Here is a 22,536-nt window from a genome sequence, read left to right as displayed (position 1 = left end):
TAGTCATGTATTCACACAGTCAGTTTGTTACTATGGAAACATATATGATGTCATAAATGTAACATTCTAATGTAAAGCCAGACTGGGAAGGGAAGCAACGGGAAATGGAGCTGGGGAGATGAAAACCTGCATAACAACAAAAGAAGTTCAACAGATAAAGAAATGAGTCAAACATCTCTGAAACAGAAAAAGAAGGTGAGTGAAGGGAGCTTAAGAAATATCAATCAATCCTTTGCCTCTGTGAGTGCCTTGCAATGATGAAATAATTTCAAAAAATGGCTACATGTAGAAAAGGGAATGAGGGGAAGGAAAGGATGAAAGTAGAGAAAAAGGAGATAAAACATGGGATGTCAATCCACTTAGCATTTACTGAGCACATGTTCATATGTTAGTGGTAAGAGACAAAAATACGGTCTTTTTGACGAATGCATTGCCTAGTAGGAATGAGAATACATAAATAAAGGACAATTAAGTGCTCAATAAAAGGATATACAAAGGACACAGGCAACCCAGAGGAATGTGTAACTCTGGGAACTACCCCATGACACACTGAGCTGGGTTTTGAAGAATATTAAAAGGAAGAGATTATGAAGAAATAGGAGGGCTATGTAAGTAAATAGAGGTCATTTGGCTTAAGTAAAACATACAGATATGCGGAGGATGAAGCACATGCAAGTTGAGGATGGTGGGTCAGAGTACACCATGAGGCTCCAGGTCTGTCTAACCAAGTGAATGAGCCGTTTATCCAGGAAGAAAGCACAATTAGATTTATGGTCTCCTAATACTGCTTTAAGTAAATGGAGTTTACAGATCTGTAAGTGGGGAGGATTTGACACCACAGAAACCTCTTCCACAGGCTACACTCAGACCACAAGCACAGGATGACCTGAAGCTTGGAACAAGGCCATGGTATAGGAATGGGGAAGAGGCATTGGATTTAAGATGTCTTCTGGAACACAAGTAGAAGGATATTATGGTGGCTCTTAATGGTGGCGAGGAGAGTGGGAAGGCTGACTCAAAAAATATATATATATATAGATTTAATTTAACAAGCATACAGCTTAGCTTCGCCATTCTGTGCAGTCATTCTCAATCAACTGACATTTGTGTAATTTTTCCTGAAGAGGACATGGAACATAGACAGTGACAGAAACTACTCTGGGAGACCATGGTCTAACCTAAAAGCTGAGCTTCTTGAACAAATATATAAGACTAATCTTGATGTCATCGCAGCTATTGAGATAGTATGAAACAGTATAAAGAAGTGTTTCCCCCAATAGTAGAAGACAGCCCAAGTCCTTGGGCCCCTGCACCCACGTGGGAGACCTGGAAGAAGCTCCTGGCTCCTGGCTTCGGATCAGCTCAGCTCTGGCCATTGTGGTCATTTGGGGAGTGAACCAACGGAATGGAAGACCTCTCTCTCTCTGGCTCTGCCTCTCACTGTAACTCTGTCTTTCAAATAAATAAAATAATTCTTTAAAAAAAAAAAAGGAAGTGTTTCCCCCAACTGACAATGAAACCATAGTTATTTGAATAGGTTTCCATAAATTGGGCTACTTTCATGTGCTCTCCTACTCAGTTTTCCCTACTAGTCAATAAGAAATCCCTTTTTCACTGCAGATGCTCTGGGGAACTGATGAGAACACAGGCCATGTCTGCCAGTAGATCTCTATGGAATTATGGCCCTTTTTTATTTTTCAAATAACAGTCATAACATTGAGGCTTAGATCTGGAACTATAATTATTAGGAAATAAAAAAACAGGAAAATATTCAATTCTATATGGCAAAAGAAAAAGTTCCATGGGAAACTATCTACAAACTGCAAAGAAGCAAAGAATAAAAGTTGTTCTGTGTAAACACCATCAGATTTAAATCCAAATCCTGCTGATCCCTGGAAAAGTCACCCATGGAGCACTCTCATTTAATCATTTTTTATTGATAAATGTCTCATGCCTCAAATCTATCAGCCCATACATTTATATTAAAATTTATATAATCCTTACTTATAAAATATGTATTTTTACTCATGCTTGTGAGAACAGGGAACAATAATATCTGTTTATATTTTTATATTGGTGGAGATAAGTCAATGTTTTATTTATCCTTTTATTCCTGAACCCAAGGTTTTTAATGCCTCTGAGATTAAAAATTAATAAACATTCTTTGTTTCCATATTAAGAATGAGGCCGGGATGAGGTACTCAAAAGAAAGCCTAGAAGCAGAGAAAAGAAGGGACTCTGAGAAGTCTGGAGTTCGTCTGAACTCTCAGGTGAGCTGACCTTTATACCACTGATGAAAAAACCAAAGAGCAGAAAGCACAACGGAAGAGGTTAGCAGCCAGGGAAGGTCTGGGAGAGATGACTGAGCAGTCACAATCTGTGTTAAGGGACATCAGTCCTCATGAGGAGATTAAGGATAAACTAGAAGTAGCTGGCCCCTGCCTTCCCCCACAGCCCACAAGCCCCATGTCCATGCAGAGTACGTGGTGTAGAGACCACAGCAGTCTCCTTTGCTCAGGTCAGTAGAGGAGACTGGCTGTTGTTCAGATCAGGGTGGGAAGGGGAGTCTGGCCATTGCATTGACCACCATTTTCTGCACAATCTTTCAGATGAGGCGTGCATTCAATCCGAATCACTCGCTGAGATGGTGCCCCATGCGTGGTCACTCGTCGTGTAGACGCTGCCTTTATGCAGCTGAGGGAACAGTCCTTCCTAGCCCCTGCCGCACAATCCGTATTTATATTCACATGTGCCTGTTGTGGCAGCAGGGCCAGCAGATCACCATGATCAGGGTGAGCAGAGATCGCACTACTGATTTTGGAGGGGAGCCCCAGGCAGCCGGGTGAGGGGAAGGACGTGAGGACTAGAAACTCCCCACTTGCCCCTCCACAGCCTCCTCTGTGTGTTCCTCCTGAGAAGAATGCTTCAGAGCTCTGTGGTCTTCTGTACAGGTGCCTTAGAGCCTTACCATACCCTTGCTCAGGGACCAGCTGCCTCACCCCTGCAGTCTGGAAAAAGTGGCAGATATTTCTCCTTCATATCTGTTCATAGGTTTGTCCTTAAGGGAAGAATTGGAGGAAATGGAGGAAATGTGGCCAGCTCTTCTAAGTCCCAAGCAATAAGAGCCATGGGTGACAAAATATGAGCTACTAGATTTGTTTCTTGGTTTCAGATATTTTGCTGGGTGGACCCCCTACTTTGTTGCTTCTCACAGAGTTTAGGATTTGGGCCAGAGACAGAATAACACAGGAGGGCTTAGGTTGAAATAAGGGCCACAGAGGCCAGGGGGCTTTGTGGCTTGACATAGCTATTCTGTAGGCACAAGCATAGGAGTGGGTGCTGGGGTTTTACACCATGGGCTGTCTTCTGTCCTCCACAGGGATCCCAAGAATTGCCAGTGACAAACACAGACTCTCGAGGGAATCTCGTGCGAGGTCAATGGTCTCGAACATCACGGAGCCCCTCCACCAGGGCTCCATCAGCAGATGAGCCCAGAAGCAGGAACACCAGTATTAAGGTAGGGCTGGAGATGAAAAAGGGGAGGAGGTGACAGATAATGCTAACCATGTTAGCATGTATTAATGCTTTCTACATGCCCTGCATATCCTGTGCACTTTCTATGCTGGAGCTAGTTTTGCTCTCACAAGAACTCCCTATAAGTCTCATTTTACCACTGAGAAAATTGAAGCATAGAGAAACATGCCTAAGGCATCAGTCACATTAATACAAGATAGAGTCTAAGATTAATCTCAGGATCCCTTGGTCAAGAGGCTGCACAAGGCCTCCTCCCTCCTTCCCTTCTTTCCTTCCTACTTCCCCCCTTCCTTCTTTCTTCCCTTCCCTCCTTCCTTCCTTCCACAAGTATTTATTGTGGACCCCTGACACTCAGAAGAGGTAATGAAAAAGTCATGAAAAGAGAAAGTTGAAGAGTATTAGATTCTCTGTGTTTGGAGTCCTTAACTAGGCTTGGTCCTATTAAATATATATTGAAAACAAGGTTTTGGATGCAGAGAGAATGATACAGACCCAGCCAACAAGAAAGTCACATATTTCTGTCAGGTTTAGCTCAATAATCTCATCAAGAACACCCTTTGGAGTCACATATGAAAGAGTCACAAAAAAATAAAACAATATAGGGATGCTTCACAACATCTCACTCACGCAAGTAAAGGGTACCTTCTGGGAAGGGCTCCTGTCTACCAGAAAGGTGATCTTTGCAGTGGGGCTCCCACTGGCCCTTGAGACACCAAAGCTTTCCACACTCAGGTCTCCAGGCCGGGCCCTTCTCAGCCATCACTGCAAATAGGGGGAGAGAAAGGACCCCAGCAAGCTGTGTAGCGTCCTGAGAACCTCAGGCTGTTTGCTCATGCAGTTATTGGAGAGGTCACACACTGAGGCCCTGGGCAAGCCGGTCCATGACTCAGCCCTCTGACCTACCTGGAGGCCTCTGACTGGGCAGGCAGGTGGCAGGCAAGCGGCAGAATTTTGCAAACTATGTCCCAGCTGCCTCGGGGTGAGGAAGAGAGTCTGAGTCCTGTCCACTCAAAACCAAACAAACAAAAACGTGTGATCTGCTGCTGGGAGAACTGGCGGCGAAATGAAAGCAGGCAGCCTGCAGCTGACAGAAATCCCAAGTACCCAGAACCTAACATGCCTGACCCCCTCAGGATCCACCAGAGGGCTAGGGCAGGGACAGTGCCTGCAGGGCAGCCGGGCAGAGATGGGGGCGGGAGCACCCCCAGTGAGCGGGCTCCAGTTCAGCTCTGGCTCTCCTCCTGTAGCTCCCCAACAGCTCCACCACCTCCCGCACCTCGTCCACCTCCCCCAGCCAACATGAGGCGTCGCCGCCGCGGCCGCAGCCATCCGCACACCCGTCGCAGTCCCGGCCTAACACGCCGCCGCGTTCCTCCAACACGCGCGACTTGCGGCAGCCCACGCCCCCGGAGACCCAGCCCAGCAGCAGGCGCAACACCAAGACCTACGACAATCTGGAGCCCTGGAATCAAGGCCAGGGCCGCGAAGTCCGCGAGTCCCGGGACTCGCCGTCGCGGGACTACGGGCGCACCTGCGACGACACGCGCTCGCACTCCCAGTCGCGGGAGTGGAAGTCGTACGCCCAGCGCCGCGTGCTCTACCCAGCCTCCATGCAGCTGGACAGCGACTGTCTGTCCGAAATGCAGCAGGCGCGGCAGCAGGAGGAAGACGACGACGAGGAAGCCTACTGGTCATCCGTGAGGACGCTGTATGAAAAGATCCCCAGCTGCTCGCGCCCCAGGCCGGTGAGCGCTGCAGCCCCTCCCCAAACCAGGGGAGTCCTGACCCCTCCGGCTGTCCCCTTCCTGTTTGTGTGACTGTCTGCCCGTTCTTCTCTTTCTGCAGCCCAAACCCAAGAACGCCATCACCATCGCCGTCTCATCCCGGGCTCTTTTCAACATGGTGGACGACCTCAAAATCTACGAGCAAGAGGGCCTGGAAAAGTACATGGAGTACCAGCTCACCAACGAGAACGTCATCCTGACCCCGGGGCCCGCCTTCCGCTTCGTCAAGGTACTCCACAAGCTGTCCACTGCACCGCCCTTGTCCCCGTCGCCTCTTCTGGTTCGCCAGGCCACTCTGTGCTTTTGCAGAGGCATCGGCACTGTGGAAGGCGCCAGGGCTCACAGCCCAGAATGTGGGTGCTGGGCCTCCCTCCCCGAAGTCCTAATCATAACACCTCTAGCAGCAGCCTTTGCGCCCTCGCTAAGAGTGCTAAGAAGCAGTGTTGAGTTTACAAGCCTGAGGAGAAATAGAACACCTTATTAAAATGTGATAGAATTCACTTGATCTGCTTGGCCCCAAACATAGCATAAAAGGAAAATCTAGATGCTCCCTGCCCTTAGGGACGTGAAGGAACCATGAAGTATATCGCATTTAACCCTGATCCCCTACATAACTCATACAAACATTACACAATAGCATCTTCACCATGCACACAAGTGACACCTCTACGAGCTGTGGGCTGAAAGTGCTTATGGAATATGGTAGAAGCAAGGGAGGAAACCAATTCTAAAGAACCATTTTTAAAAACATCATCTGCACTTAACACTGAAACAGTTCAGAGGTGATCAGCCCAGCATCTGAGCAAGTGTGACATGTGAACTCCTGAAGCATTCCTTATTTTTCTTTTTTGAATGGAGATTTCTTTACTTCTTTGACAGAGTGACACAGAGAGAAAGGGAGAGACAGAGAGAGAAAGGTCTTCCATCCACAGGTTTTCTCCCCAAATGGTGAGGCAGGTCCAGACTGAAGGCAGGCACCAGAAACTACACTGGGGTCTTCCATGTGGATGGCAGGGACCCAAGTACTTGGACCATGCCCCTCTGATTTCCCAGGCACATTAGCCGGAGCCAAATCAGAAGTGGAACAGCTGGACTCCAACCAGTGCTCAGATTTGGGATGCCGGCATTTTAAGTGGTGACTTACCCTGCTGTGTCACATACTGGCCACAACATTCCTTGTTTTTCAGAACAAAAAAGTATTAGATTATCAAGAAAGGCAGATTTTACAAATCAAGACATAGACAAAATACATTAAAGGGTTAGGCCGATCTTTCTACTTCTCCCCTAGAGAGAATTCTAGTAAACCAAGTGTTGTCATAATTTTCAACAAACATTCTCCATGCATTCAATGCACATTAACTGAGGTTCCAGGCATGCAAGGCTACAAATACAGAAATGAATGGCATAACTCTGCCTTAAAGGAGCCATCACCCTCAGTGAGGCGTCTCCAGAGCTTGAATTTGACCATGGTGAGATGCTCTTTCTCAGCCTCCCACTGCCCACTTTGCCTGCCCCTCTTCACACACCATGTTTGTAACCTGCAGGCGCTGCAGCATGTCAATTCTCGGCTCCGGGATCTGTATCCTGATGAACAGGACTTATTTGATATTGTACTGATGACTAATAACCATGCCCAAGTGGGAGTGCGGCTTATAAACAGCGTCAATCACTATGGTAAGTAAAATAAATACCATGTGGAAAGCCAGCTCACAGCTCTGCAAGAGCGAAGCCATACTATTTGGCTAACTGTGGCCGACCCAATGCAGTGTCTTTGATACTGACACCCCCTTCTGCGTGAGGAATGTTTATTTGCCTATGTCAGAACAAGAGAGGCCATGTTCATTTTTAACTTCAGCGCAGAGTTGGGCTCAAAGCTCTGGACTTAACTTGTCAAGTGTGAATTTCAAAGTCTTAATCCCAGGTCCTGCAATGTATTTCTCTGTTTTATGTTTTTCACTTCTGAACTTGACTTCAAGGAGCCGTCAAGGCAAAGGCTTTCTCTGTGTGATCAAACTTCTCGTTCACCACAGATCCAAGTTAACGTTTAAAGGTTTCACCTCTCCTTCCCTCTCTTAAAATCTGATTCTTCCAGTCTGCTCCCCAACCCACACACACACACACACACACACAAACACATCAAATCCACACATATGCTATCAAGATTGTCTTTATTCCTTTACAGGGAAAGTGTGACTGATTCTTGTCTCTTTAAAGCTTTTCATCAGTGTATTGGGACCTGAAAAGAAAGTCCCCATTTTCCCTAATACAGAATTATCTGACATCTTAATCAAGGCACCTTTGATTTGTTCTCTAAGTTATGCACTGAGTCTCATAAATATGTCAAGTCAAAATAAGGTTTAAATTGGGCCTATTTAAATTCTAGGCTTATACCGGGCCTGTTTATTAGTAATCAAGATATATTACAAACAAGGAGTTTCAATTACATGATCCTAATTATAAAGCTAGTAATTTACTTAAAAATGCAGCCCTCATAGTTTTATGAACTGAACAGAGAAAACATACATAAGAAGGTTTAGCATAAATAAGTGGCATATGGTAACCATTCAATAAAAGAAAGCTACTATTTTTAGACTTCTGATCTTATTTTATTTAGTATACGATTTAAGTCTCTCTGTCCCTCACCACACTGAGTCCATCAAGGCTGGACAGCTAGGAGTCACAGTTATTTACCAGTGAATTCTGCTGGTGAACTGAATGAGCTCAGCTTCTCATCGGAGTGTTGTTTATGGACCAACAACCATGCACTCAGAAGTTAGTTATTTCCCTTCTCTTGTACTGAAAGCCTCTCTTTTTGTTAAGGTCTTCATTATACAAAAATTGTTTACGTATGTGGCTGCTCAGTGACCTATGATGCCCTTGAGAGGAAGGATGGTGTTCTAGCCATCTCTGAAGCCCTACTGTCACCATACAATTTCTGGGTCATTAAATCCCTATTTAAGCATTCACAGAATTCACTTTTGTGCCACGTAGGCCCAATATTGACTTAAGTGAAAAAAAGTAAATGCATTTTGTTAATACTACCACAACTGTTGATGGAACCCACACACTCTCTTGGTTCATACTGATGATAAGCAACTGACAAAGGTTGTTAATTCTGCTTCATATCTGGTACAGCTATTAAGTTATCATATATTATATCTGCAAAGAACTTTTAACAGCTACATGTTTTACTCTATGCATAATGTTAGACTTTGTATAACTATCCCCACAATGTTGAATGAGTTTTGCTTTAATCAAACTCTGGATTGAGCTGTCTCTTTAGAAATCAAAAGTCAAATATTCCTTTAGGATAAATATCTTAAAAAGGGAAAATGGGTCAAAAAGTATAAACCCACTAAAAGTTCTTGATACATTCTGTCAGCTACTTTCTAGAAGCTTGTACCAATTTATGCTTTCATCCGTAGTTTACATGAGTACGTATTTTACACTTTTCTCCAAAAACCAGTGTATGTGTGTTTTTTAAACTGGTACTTATTTGAAACACATTTAATGATGTATTTTTTTCAGTCTGCCAATGCTTCCATTAAAATTTCAATCAGGAAAGAATGACAATTTGGGCTATTTTGTTGCTGTTTTTTAAAAAAAAAATAGTTTAACTCCAATCCAACTGGTTATTATGTCTTAATATTGAAACAAAAGCAGAAGCGGTACTTAAACTAGAGCCATACCTTAATTAGCTCTTACAACAAGAGGTAATAGTTTAAGGAAAAGACAGTTGTTCTGATGTAGACAAGAGTCAAATACTTGGAAGTCTATCTTATGCTTGTGCACGTTTTTATGCCTCCACTTCCTTTTATGTGGTGAGGATACTAATGCCTGCCTTAGGGGACAACACAGTTGTGAAGCAGGTTAAGCCACCACTTGGGAAATGGACATCCCATATCAGAGAGCCATATTGAGCCCCGGCTGCTCTTTTTCTGATCTCGCTCCCTGTTAATGCACCTGAGAAGTCAGCAGACGATGGCCCAAGTATTTAGGTACCTGCCACTCATGTGGGAGATACAGATTAAGTTCCTGGCTTCTGGCTATGATCTGGTCCATTGCTGGCTATTGCAGTCATTTGAGGAGTTAGCAGATGGAAGATTTGCTCTCTCTCTCTCTCTAATAAATATTTAAAATAGTAGCTTTAATTCTTGTGAGAGCAAATTGGCATGGTCTATGTTGGTCTATGCTAATGCACCAAGCACAGCCACTGTTACACAAAATAGTTGAAAATGTTTTCAGTACCAGTACTATGAAAGTAGTTCTAAAACTTCAGTGATTTCTACGATAGCTGTCGCTTGCATTTACAAATTGACTCATTTATTACTAATGCAACTTTCACTTGTATTTTCAGTGCTTAGTCTTTAGTCTTGACTATAACAAACTCTTTCTTGCCTGTTATTAGGCTTACTGATTGATCGCTTCTGTCTGACTGGTGGAAAAAGCCCCATTGGTTATCTGAAGGCATACCTTACCAACCTGTATCTTTCTTCAGATTCTGAAAAAGTACAAGAAGCAATACAAGAAGGTATTGGTCTGATTTTTGTCCCTCTGGTTAATACAGAAGAATGCACTAATGGTTCCTTAAGGGTGGGTTCATGTGTGATTATGTGCCTTATGTTCTTGTAAAGTTATCTGCTAAGGTGTTCCCACCTATGGCAGCCCATAAATTGGTCTTTTAAAACGTTGACCTTTCTGAAAGTGGACATCCTCAGGGATTGTCCTGTGACTTATTTTACACTTCCCATTCATACAGAAACAGAGGCAGTACAGACAACTGTGTGGTTACAAAAAGGAGTTGAGTCACCAGATAATAGCTAGAGAGGAAACTTAAGGTCTGGGAGAATATTTTTCTAATGAAAGAAAGCAAATTTCATGACTCTAAGAAGAATATTAATCAGTCTCCATGATCTGTCAGGTATTGCTTCTGCGACAATGTATGACGGAGCCAAAGACATGGCTTACTGTGACACACAGCTCAGGGTGGCCTTTGACGGGGATGCTGTCCTCTTCTCTGATGAGTCTGAACATACTGGGAAGGAGCACGGGCTAGACAAATTCTTTCAACATGAAACTATGTTTGAGAATAAGCCTCTTGCTCAGGTAGGTTCAATGAATAATAGTTTTGAGTTACATATTTTCTAAAGTATGAATATAGATATTTGTTCATTGTGATGACTTTTACATTATTTTAGACAGGCCGCTTCTTCTCATTCTCTTATCCTTTACAATTTTCTCTCTTTTTTTGGTGAATTTTTTCTCTTTGAAGCATCTGCTTCTGACTTTTTTTTTTACATTCTTTTTTCTATCCTTTTGGAAATGTGTCTATGACCTTTCAATCATACAAGTTCACCCACTCTAAATTATAAATAACAGGGGTAATACAGCTTACAAATAAGCCATTACAATATAATAGGTTCTCAAAATAGTAACATTATTTTCAGTAGAGCATCAAACATTTGTTGAGTCTCTCAGTCCTTGAGAAACTCAAGAAAGGCATCACTTAATTAAGAAAATCTGCAAAGCCAAGAGCTTGAACTGAATCAAATAATGAGCCTCAAATAAGCACAGACCATGAACACATGATCAACCTGAAACTAAATATTTAGCTTTTTTGGAAATCATCTGTGAGCTGAAGTGCTAAAATTAAGGTGTGAAATACAGAAAATGCACAACTTCTGAAGTAAAAGGAATCTGAAACATCAAAATATTTCCCAAACTGAATATGAACTGATGAATCCTTCAGTTTTAATTTATGGATGTTCCCAAGGAGTTTGTCTTTTTCTGAATTCTTGAACTTAAATTAAATTTAAATATTATTTTTGCTTACAGTTATAAAACCATGAATAGACTAATTAGAAGCTGAGATGTTTTATCAGTATGTAAACTCATATCACAGCAAGAAATTTTAAAACTATGTGTGTATGTGTGTGTGTTTTAGTAAGAACACTTAGTGGCCAGCGCCTTGGCTCACTAGACTAATCCTCCACCTGCAGCGCCGGCACACCAGGTTCTAGTCCTGGTCGGGGCACCGGATTCTGTCTGGTCTTTCCTCTTCCTGTCCAGCTCTCTGCTGTGGCCAGGGAGTGCAGTGGAGGATGGCCCAAGTCCTTGGGCCCTGCACCCACATGGGAGACCAGGAGAAGCACCTGGCTCCTGGCTTCGGATCAGTGCAGTGCGCCGGCCGCAGCAGCCATTGAGGGATGAACCAATGGAAAAGGAAGACCTTTCTCTCTGTCTCTCTCTCTCACTGTCCACTCTGCCTATCAAAAAAAAACAAAAACAAAAAACAAACAAACAAACAAAAAACACTTAGTATGGAGTCTACCTAGTTCCCAAGTTTTTAATTGTACAATGCAATACTGTTAACTGTACATACTGTCATATACTACAGATCTCTAGAACTTCCTCATATTAGTATAATGTCTTTCAGGTTAATATATGTTGCTCCCCAAAACAGGATTCCCTTCTTTTTGGAGGCTATATCATATTGCATCATGTATATATATCATGTTTTCCTTATTCATTCCTCTGTCGATAAACCTTTGTGTTTTTTCAAAGCTTAGCTATTGTGAACAAAGTTGAAATAAATATGGGAGTGCAGTTATCTCTTTGAGATCCTGATTTCATTTTTGTTGGATATACTCAGAAGTGAGATTGTCACATCATATAGTAGTTCTATTTTTAATTTGTTTATAAAACTCCATTCTGTTTATCATACTAGCTGCATTATTTTACATTCCTACCCACAGTGTATAAGGGTTCCAGTTTCCCCATATCCTTCCTCACATACACTTACTATCTTTTGGTTTTGGTAACAGCCACCTTAACTGTTGAGATATATCTCATTATGGTTCGATTTGCATTTCTCTGATGATTAATGAGATTAGTGATATTCAGCACCTTTTCATATACCTGTTGCATGTTTGCTTATCCTCTTTGGAGAAATGTCTCCTCAAGTTCTTTTTCCATTTTTAACTGCATAATTTGTTTTTGGTTTTGCTTTGGTTTATGTTTGCTTTGAAGTTGTAGAGTTCCTTAGATATTTTAGTAATTAATCCCCTATCAGATGTAGCCCTGCAAACATTTTCTACCATTCTGTATACTGCCTGTTTCCTAAGCCATGCAGAATTTTCTTTTTAAGTTTGATGTAGTCCCACTTGTCTATTTTTGCTCTTTAACAAGTCACCTCTGTTTCCACTAAAAAATTGAAATTGTGAAATTCAAACCTACTTACTACAGGAATGTCCAACAAATTTCTAGTAAGCCTACTTGCTATTAGTATGTAGTCCCTCTGTCAGTGTAAAAAAATGCTATTTCTTTACATAGGAAGTATAGCTTTTCCATAAAGGTCAGAAGGCTTTGTAAGGTGTGTTCCACTGATGAGAAAGAAGTTACAAGGTACAGTTCCTCCTGAAGACAATCAAGTACATTGGTAACAGCAGTTGTGGTTTGATTATGACAATGTCCCACTTTTCTCAAATGGAGGAAGTCTGAAAGTCACCAGAAAAAGGGATAGCTGAAGAGAATTTGACATTTTCAGTTCAGCTTATGAGTCTTCAATATGGCACAGTGAAAACCAATTAGTGTCTCCTAATTTGATCTCTACATCTGTCTCAGCAGTCTAGAATAATGGCCTGTATGTATGTGGGTGTAGGTGTGTTTGTGTTTGAATATGTTGTTGAGGTATAATTTACATAGAGTAAAATCACCAATTTTAGTGGATAGTTGTAAGAATTTTAACAGCATATGCAGTTGTGAAACCACTACCAAAATAAAAGTACTCAACAGTTTAATGAAACCATACAATTCTCCTCTGTGATTCACTGTATTCTCCTATCTCCAGTCCGTGTCAGCCAATAATCAGACCTGCATTCGTATACTTTTATGTTTTTGTCTCATAAATGGAATCATAAGAAACCATCTTTTTTTTTCATTCATTAAGCATTTAAGATTCACCCGTGTCATTGCATGTATCAGAGTTTGTTCCTTTTTATTGCTGAGTAGTGCTCTATTCTATGGATGTAACATATTTTTGTTACTAATTTGCTTGTCGAAGGACATTTTGGACATTTCTAGTCTTCGTGTTTACAAATGAAGCCACTTTAAATATCTGCATATCAGGTTCTGTATAAACAGATTTCATTTCTCTTGAATAAATATCTTGGAGTGGAATTGCTAGGAAACATGGACACTATATGTTTATAAGATACTGTTAAACTATTTCTCAAAGTGATGATGACAGTTTGCATTCTTAACAGCATTGTATGAGAGATTTTGTTGCTCTACACCTTTGATGTCATCTGGTATTAGCAGTTTCATTTTCTTTTTAAGTTGCATTTCCTTAATGATACATTATATTGAGCATGTTATCCAGTGCTTTTAACCATTATTTATCTTCTCTGGTGGAACATCTTGCTTTTTTAATTAGTTTTCTTTAATTATTGAGTTTTAAGAGTTAATTGTTCTAGATAATACCTTTTATCAGATGTGTTTTGCAAATATTCCTCTCATTCTGTGCTTGTCTTTTCATCCTTTTACTATTTTTCAATGTCTTTTAGTAAGAAGAAACATAATTTTGTTGAAGTCAAATTTATCAACTTGTTCTCTTATGAATTCCACTTTTAATACTATATCTAAGAATTTTTTTCCTAATTCAAAGTCATAAAGAATTGCTTTTATGTTTTATTTCTTTTCTGTGGCTTATACTTTGGATTGCAATATAGTTGAGTTAATTCTGTATTTGAACAAAGTGCCTTGGTGTACTTTTTTCTTTCTGTTTATGGACATCCTAATTGTCCCACCTAAGTTTACTGAAAAGACTGACTTTCTGATATGTACCTGTAATGTAGGTATCAATCCTTTTATTAGTATCATGCACTTCTATTACTGTAGATTCATAGTGTGTCTTAAGATCAGGTCTCATTAGACCACCAACCTAATATCTTCTAAAACTGTTTTTCTTTTCATATAGATTTAATAAGCATTTCTGGGGAAACGTCCTGCTGGAATTTTCATTGTAATTGTATGTAATCCATAGCTAAATTTGGGAAGAACAGATATCTTAACAATATTGAATCATTCAGTCCATGGATGTGTGGTATATTGCTCCATTTATTTAGGTCATTTTTTATTTCTTTCATTAGTGTTTTGTAAGTTTCCAAAGAGAGACACTACATATTTTATAGATTTATAGCTAGACATTTCTTATTTTTAAATGTAATACTATAAATTGTACTTCTAAAATCCTTAATGTTGTTTGGGTAGTGCTAATATAAGGAAAAATAACTGTTTTTCATATACTGAACTTGTAACCTACAAACTCTCTTGTTATCCTTAACCACATTTTTATAGATTTAGATTTTCTAAGTAGATGATAATTTTTACTGCAATAAGGACAGTTTTATTCCATGCTCTCTTTTATCTTTCTTGCCTTATAATCTTGTTACTACATTCAGTGCAATAATCAATAATAGATCTGAGTGGAACATCCTTGACTTGTTTCCTGATCTTGTGAGGATATCATTCAGTCTGTCACACTCAAGTATGTTATGTATATATTCATTAAGATGCCCTTTGTATGTTGAAGGAGTTAGTTTCTATACCTGGTTTTTAAGAACTTTTCTAATAATAGATGGATGTTGAATTTTGAGGAATGCCTTTTTTTGCATCTATTGGGAAAAGCATGTGGTTCCTCATCTTTAGTGGTTGATACGTATATTACATTGGTAGATTTGTTCAATGTTGAAGCAGTTTTGCACTGTTGGTATAAATTCTAGTTTGTCATGTGGCATTATCCTTTTTTATATATTGCTGGATCCAATTTGTTGAAATTTGGAATTTTTTTCTTTTGTGCCTTCATGTCTGTGAGGGATATAAGCCAATAGCTTTCTTTCCTTGAAATATCTTAATCTGATTTTGGTAACAGGGTAATGCTAACTTAATAAAATGGGATGCAAACTCTTTTAAATATTTAGCAGAATTTTCCAGAGAAGCCATCTGGGCCTGGACTTTTTGTTGTTGTTGTTGGAAGGTTTTAACTAACAATTCAACTATGTTAATAGCTATCAATCCACTATTTGGATTTCTTACTTCTCTCATTCTTTTCCTCTCTCTGTTTATGAGTTTATATTTTTACTTTTCTAAAGATTTATTTCTTTGAAAGGCAGAGTTACAAGAGAGAGAGAGAGAGAGAGACAGCGAGAGACAGCGAGAGACAGGCAGAGAGAGACAGAAAGAGAGAGATTTTCCACCCTCCGGTTCACTCCCCAAATGGCCGCTGGGTAGATCCAAAGCCAAGAGCCAGGAGCTTCTTCAGGGTCTCCTGTATGGGTCCAGGGGCCCAAGCACTTGGGCTATCTTCTGCTGCTTTCCCAGGCACATTAGCAGGAAGCTGAATTGCAAGTAGATCAGCAGGGACTTGAACTGGCACCTATGTGGGACGCTGGTGCTGCAGGTGGCACCTTTATCCTCTATGCTACAGCACTGGCCTCGGATCATATTTTTCAAGAAATAATTCTAATTCATTTAAGCCATTGAATTTATGGACATAAACTTTTTCACAATACTTTATTATGCTTTTAATATTAATGATGTATCACTACTTTCATTTCTGAGATTAATAATTTGTGTCTTTTTTATTCTTCTACAGCATGGACTGAGGTCTATCAATTTTATTTGAACCAGTTGTTCCTAACATTTTTTAATATGGGAGCTAAAGTCGCTGATTGAAGCCTTATCTTCTTTTCTAACATAAGCACTTACTGCTATAAAATTTCCTCTTAACTCTGTGTCCTACAAATTTTGATAGGTGATGGTGCTATTTTCGTTCAATTCAAAAAAATTTTTAAGTTTCCCTGTGACTTCCTCTTTGACCCATGCATTATTTAAGAGTAGATTGACTGCCATTTATTTGGAGTTTTCTTTTATTGAGTCCAAGTTTAACTCTCTTGTGATCAGAAAATACATTTTGTATTATAATGGCTTAAATTTGTTGGGATGTGTTTTATGCCCAGAATATGATCTAACTTGGTTAATGTGTCATGTGTACTTGAAAAGAATATTTATTCTGCCAATGCTGGTTTCAGTGCTCTATAAATGTCAGTTATATTAAGCAAGATAATTCAAATCATATTGTTTTGATTTTTTATATTGTCAGCAATGTTACTTCTATCTCCTATTGAAAAAGCAATGTTGAAGTTTTCAAGTATAATTAAGGATATTTTGCCTTTCCTTTTCATCAGTTTTGCATCACATATTTTGAATATCTGCTGTCAAATACCCAGATACTTAGGACTATAATACTCTCTTACTGGTAATTCAGCAATCTCTTTTCAGTATGCAATAACCCCTGCCGAGACTCATGTAATCACTGCAGCTGTTTGTTGGGTCATTTTTAAAATTTATGTTTGTATACTTAATTTTTCCTATATGCTTAGTTTTAGCCAATTTATGTCTGTACATTTGTCTTTATACTTATTTTTCTCATAGATATATTTGGTGCTGCCTTTTTATGTAATTCAACAATCCCTATTTGAATTGCTGCTTATCAAACCATTTAAATTTAATATGATTGATGCTTAGGTTGGATTAAAATCTACTCTCTTCTTATGGTTTTTCTATGTATTTCATCCGTTGTTATTCTTTTTTTCTGTTTTGCCTTTAGATTTATTACGTGTGTATTTTAGATTCTCTCTTCCATTTTTTGCTATTTTTGTTACACAAGTATATTTTAATTTTATCTATACTATAAACTCATAATACCCTGCTACTAGTTTTGCTTTTGTTAACCTTTAGAGTGAATAAGAATTAGACAAAATATGTGTTTTATATTCCTCTTCATTTTAACCATTTTCAGAGATATCGCTTTTATGTTGCAGGTCAAATTTTTTTCCACACTATCATATTCTTTCTGCCAGAGATCTTTCTACAAATCTGCTGGTACTGAGTCCTGTTTTTCTTAGTTGAAAAAGTCCTTATTCGCTTTAATTTTTGAAAAATATTTTACTCTCACTATATTTCTCTCTCAGCACTTTAATAATACTCTTCTATTGTCTTCTGACTTGTGTAGATTCTGGGGACAAATGTTTTGAAATTTTTTATCTTTGATCCTCTAACGTCTTTTTTTTTCCAGCTGATTTGAATATTTTCTGCATTTCTTTGGGTTTTGGCACTTTGGGTATGGTGTGCATGTATGTGACAGCATCTCAACACTATGTTCTTTTTTTTTTTTCTATTCTCTTTCTATCTGTGTAATTTCTATTGACCCACTTTGAAGCTTACTGACTACCTTCAGATATGTGGGGTCTATTGATAAAACCATTAAAGGCATTCCTTGGCTCTGTACAGCATTTGCCGTCAATTCTTATTTTTTTCATCCTCTTCATCAAAACAACGGCTCATACTGTAGACTTCTAAAGATATTAATCATGGCTATTTTCAGTTCCTCCTGTTGTCTTCATGACATCAAGGTCATCAACAAATCTATTATTTTAATGCCTCTTGAGAGTAAATGGCATTTTCATTCTGTTTGCTTTTATTATGGTTTCATAAATACTTACTAGATTGCCAATCACAGTGTGTAGATGTGTAGATCGAAGTTATAGATTATTATTGTAAAATGTGTAAGTCTCTATCTTTAGGAAGTACGTTTATTTGGTTTTGATAAGCAGTATTTTGCCTGGTAACGAACATTCCTCTTCTTTTACTAGCAACTATTGTAATGGATTGAACCAATCTAATCAAGTGTTGAACGTGTTTTTGTTTTTGTTACTATGGTAATCTTGGCACACATGCAGCAAACCTTTCTGGTATGAAGTTGGATCTAAGGGTGCCAACTGGTTTATGAGAAGATTTCACTCAGTTTTCCTGCTACACTTTAAGCTGTAGGCCTTCCCTGTGTACCTGTGCTTCAGAGGTCTCCACACTCAACCCTGGCAACTGTTGCTTCTCTCTGCCTGTTCTCCTATCTCCCTGCAGTTAGAGATGATGCCTTCTCCTGGACCCTGCCTTTCTCACAATGACAGTGGATGTTCAATGATCTGGGTCCATAATACATTTATTTTCAATCTTCCAGGAATATTTTTTTCCTTCCATCTTTCCATGTTAACAGTGGATCTTTGCTTATGCTATGGTGGGTTAACAGTCTTGAAACCCTGCTAGCAGTTTAAGTCTTTTATTCCTTAAGGTATAAATGACCAAATGGAGTTTTAGTCTTTTGCCACATTGGCAGCTGCTCACATTACTCAAAGTTGTACCACAAAGGATGACTTTCTAATATTTTTACCTTTCCTGGCATTTTTCTCTTAAGTATCTACCACAGCCCATGGACAAGAGCCTGAAAGAAATGGTATACTTCTTGTGCTATAGAACCCAGGGCTCTTATCATCTCTCTTCAGCCTACACTTTTTCCTTTATCAATTTTTCACATGACTTAAATTGTTCATACTTGCTTGTGCAGTGTCTGGTATTTCTTTTTCCAGTGCTGTGCCCAAAGTGTGCCAGTTCTTGCATTCCATTTCTCCTTGAAAGATGCCTGTTTTCCTTAGATCACATGCTAATTGGTTGTCCGGTGATCTCATCTTACTGATGATCTCAACAAAAGTTATGATTTTTTCAGATTGTCTGGGTTTTTCTTGTTAGAGTGGGAGTAACAGTTTTTCTGGCTTTCTACATCTTAGGCAAATTCCAAATGTTTTAAATCATATGACTCCTTAAAAAGGTTATTTTTTAGTAACTTTCCTTACTATTTCTATATTTTATTGATAAATTCTATGCTTGCATGACTCTACAAATATATAAATTATGAGAAGACATAATAAAAACAAATAAAAGAGGATGAGATGGCTGCCTGCTTTGAATAAGGTGACATAAACTCAGCATTTTCCATTTTTTCCGTTTGCAATTTTTCACAGCAACAAGAACTGTGTCTCTCTGTGTTTCAAAGACAAATTGTGACCAAGGTGGCTCCACCAACAACTACCACACCAACTTTGCTGCTATTGTGAACAAAAACAAAGTGATAGGTTTTATATATATATATATATATATATGTATATATATATATGTGTGTGTGTGTGTGTGTGTAAGCCTCTATCTTTAGGAAGTACACTTATTCAGTTTTGTTGATAAATGCAACCTCAGAGAAAGTAAGACTAAGAAAATGATAATACAATTCATTTCCAGAAAATAGTTTTTACAAAAGCAGAAAAGTAGGGCGCATTTGAACTGTGAAAACAAGGCAGTGTTCAGGCATCATCCTTGACTCCCCAGAAACCAGCCAACTGTTCCAAGGAAACCAATTTACTTTGGTATGCATAATACAAAGAGAACCAGCAAAGACAGAACATAAGCAAAGATACTGGAAAAAAAAAAGAAGAAAATAGAACATAAGCAAAGATACAAGGAAAAAACAGCAAAAAAAGGGAAAGAACAAAATCCAGTAACATTATTGCATTTATAGAGTAGAACTACAATAATCAGGGAAGAGATGATGAAATGTGAAATAGTAGGATGTTGGAAATGAGTATGATTGAAATAAAAGTTTTTAGAGATAAAAATGACAAATAAATTACAGGTAAAGCAAACCTAACATATGCATAAATGGAAGCCCTGAAGAAATACATTGAAATTATATGGAGCAGGGTTTGGTTAAATGCAAACATGAACATTTACATAAAAATATAAATCAAGAAAGCATTCCTGAATTACCAGAAGATTTCAGTGCATGTGGCAAATGATGAAAAGATTAAAGGCCCATATTGTGTGATAGAGAAATAGAATCAGCATGATCATCACTAAGGCACAGGCTAGTGAAATTATTTGATTTCAGGGATGAATAATTTTGGGGGCCGTGTTCATAAAGTCCCTAAGCAGTGTGCGTGTGTGTGTTGGGGACAATATCAAGCTGTTCTTAAGCTGCTCAACAGCAGCACTTGATAGCAAAAGACAGTGGAGTATTACTCATAAAATCTTATGCACAGAAAATGTAAATCATGGATTCCATATCCAGCCAAAAGTTCATTAAAGAGGAAAACAGCTATACAGGTGAGAGCACATTATTTTCCTGGTGATTATTATTTCCATATGATTTTCATGCAAAACCAAGTATTACAGAACAAATTTTTACCAACATGTAGATGACGTGAAGCACTAAGCTACAAAGAGGTATAGAATATTCCTGTATTTAAATATAGATCTTGAACTTGAACAGCTACAGGGATTAAGGTGATAGCAAAGAAATATTATGTGTTCTCGCAATGAAGAAAATCATATATGTGTATATATATAACTAATGAAAAATGGAAAGAAATTAGAAAAAGCAGCTCTGTGGAGGAGTAAATATGTTGATATCATCAGTTGCAATAACCAAAGGACAAAATGTAAAGCTGATAAGTAGAAATAGAATTTAGAAATGTAAGTGTAACCACTGAGTAATATTAAATAGGCGACCCAAATTAGATAATGAAAAAAACTAGGTAATTTTAGACCTAGGGTTTTTTTAAAAATATAGAGGACTGAGGGTATTACAAGGTTGTGCTTACAAATGAAACCAATCAAAAGAAATAAAGCAAGTGCTCTTAAATATCAAAAAACCCACAAATACACATACACACAAAGAATATATGCATTACTGTATAGTCTGTTAAAGTCTTTAAGTACAGGAAGTGTAAAAAAATCACAATATGGAACCAATATTAAGTATATATGTAATATATACATAAAATATGTAATAAACCGATACTAAGTATATATGTAATATGGTTAAGTGTATGGAATAAAACTCTCACCTATTGTTTTAGAAAGACTTTCAGATTGAATCACAGAGAAAAATCTGATTCTATGTTCTGAGTAAGAGATACAGCTAAAACTAAGTGTTCAGCAAGGTTACTAATGAAAGCAAGTATGAAGAGATACAAGGCAACTGCAAATATAAGACCAGGTTGGATTCAGATCAAAAAAGGTCATTGAATTAGACAAAGGGATATACTTTATACAGTTAAAATGTGCAACACACAAAAAGAAAATTTTAAAAATAGTACTTTGTTGACCAACTGGAGTTTATTTAGAGGGATTATCTACCACAGTTTACCATGCATAGTTTGTATCTGTTGCCCCAGTTAAATCATTTATAGAGCATTCTCTCATATTCAAAATATCTGGGTTTAGGAGATAAATTATACGGCCATCCTAGGTTTATTCCAGGAACGCAAGGATGGTTGCACTGTAGGGATTTTCAGCATTGTGCCATCAGCCTCATACCAGTGCACATCATTTAGCATTTATATTTACACACACACAAGAACACACACAAACTCATATAAGGCTCCAATTTTTTCAGCGATCACTTCCTCTGGCTCACAGGATCACAGCTGTGACATATGTTCTTTTCACAGGGCCCCCTGAAAGGCTTTCTGGAAGACTTAGGCAGACTGCAAAAGAAGTTTTATGCCAAAGATGAACGGTTACTTTGTCCCATCAGGACCTACCTAGTTACAGCCAGGAGTGCAGCCAGTTCAGGCGCCCGTGTCCTGAAGACACTTCGCCGCTGGGGTCTGGAGATAGATGAAGCGCTTTTCCTTGCCGGAGCCCCCAAAGGTCCCATCTTGTTGAAGATTCGTCCCCACATCTTTTTTGATGACCAAATGTTCCACATTGAAGGGGCACAGAAATGCGGCACCATCGCGGCTCATGTACCTTATGGCATCCATCAAAAATGCAACAATTAGGGATGGGGAGCAGAAATAAAACAGCTGACAGTCTGGTATTACAGATGCCACTTCTTTTAGATATTTAAGCTAACTGGATATGTGTTTCAGAAGACTGGACGTCAGAACTTAGCTCCTTTGGAAATGTTTTCTCTTGATGTTTTGGAACACATTTTGAATTTTCAAGTTGCCTTCAAGCTACTTGCCTTTAAGTTGCCAGTGCTGTTGAATTCCACTGCACCTATCTCTATGTAAGTCAGAATGATGACTCTTTAGGTTAAGTGTAGTACTTGAATGCTTAAATGTTTAAGGGGGCTTAAGTTTCAGAAGTTTACCAAGCTTCACAAAATATTGCTCATATTATAGATGGAATAAATGGTTACCCATTATCCCTTCAGAAGAGGGGTCTTTGAAGGTGGAATGAGTATGACTAAGTGCACTCTTGGAACCTACAGTTTTTTATTGTGTTATTTCTATGACCACCCTTTTAACCACTATAAAATAAGAAT

The 22,536-nt window shown here is 38.9% G+C and overlaps 1 protein-coding gene across 4 annotated transcripts; it reads left to right on the top strand.

Annotated features, from left to right (window-relative positions):
* Positions 1–126: 126 nt before the first annotated feature.
* Positions 127–22,048, top strand: NT5C1B (5'-nucleotidase, cytosolic IB). 4 transcript variants are annotated; one of them, XM_062208995.1, is made up of 10 exons: positions 163–195; positions 2,181–2,270; positions 2,661–2,792; positions 3,380–3,517; positions 4,782–5,279; positions 5,380–5,547; positions 6,863–6,992; positions 9,727–9,849; positions 10,240–10,424; positions 21,716–22,048. In XM_062208995.1, the coding sequence occupies exons 1-10, from the start codon at positions 163–165 to the stop codon at positions 22,046–22,048; spliced, it is 1,830 nt and encodes a 609-aa protein (XP_062064979.1). The 4 variants fall into 4 exon arrangements, with proteins under 4 accessions (XP_062064980.1, XP_062064979.1, XP_062064978.1 ...); XM_062208994.1 differs by having other exon boundaries at positions 2,610–2,792; XM_062208992.1 differs by having other exon boundaries at positions 2,610–2,792; positions 3,380–3,521; positions 4,780–5,279.
* Positions 22,049–22,536: the final 488 nt, after the last annotated feature.

Source organism: Lepus europaeus, chromosome 13 (assembly GCF_033115175.1).
Source record: "Lepus europaeus isolate LE1 chromosome 13, mLepTim1.pri, whole genome shotgun sequence".
NCBI classification, from domain to species: Eukaryota; Metazoa; Chordata; class Mammalia; order Lagomorpha; family Leporidae; genus Lepus; species Lepus europaeus.
The sequence above is the reverse complement of the archived record's forward strand: the minus strand, read 5'-3'. Positions and strand labels throughout refer to the sequence as shown.

Excerpts from the sequence above, each read along its gene's own strand:
- NT5C1B (XM_062208992.1), top strand. The coding sequence starts at position 163 with ATGAGTCAAACATCTCTGAAACAGAAAAAGAAG. Across the intron at positions 196-2,180 it reads CTCTGAAACAGAAAAAGAAG|AATGAGGCCGGGATGAGGTA; the intron begins GTGAGTGAAGGG and ends TTCCATATTAAG. Across the intron at positions 2,793-3,379 it reads AGCAGATCACCATGATCAGG|GGATCCCAAGAATTGCCAGT; the intron begins GTGAGCAGAGAT and ends TGTCCTCCACAG.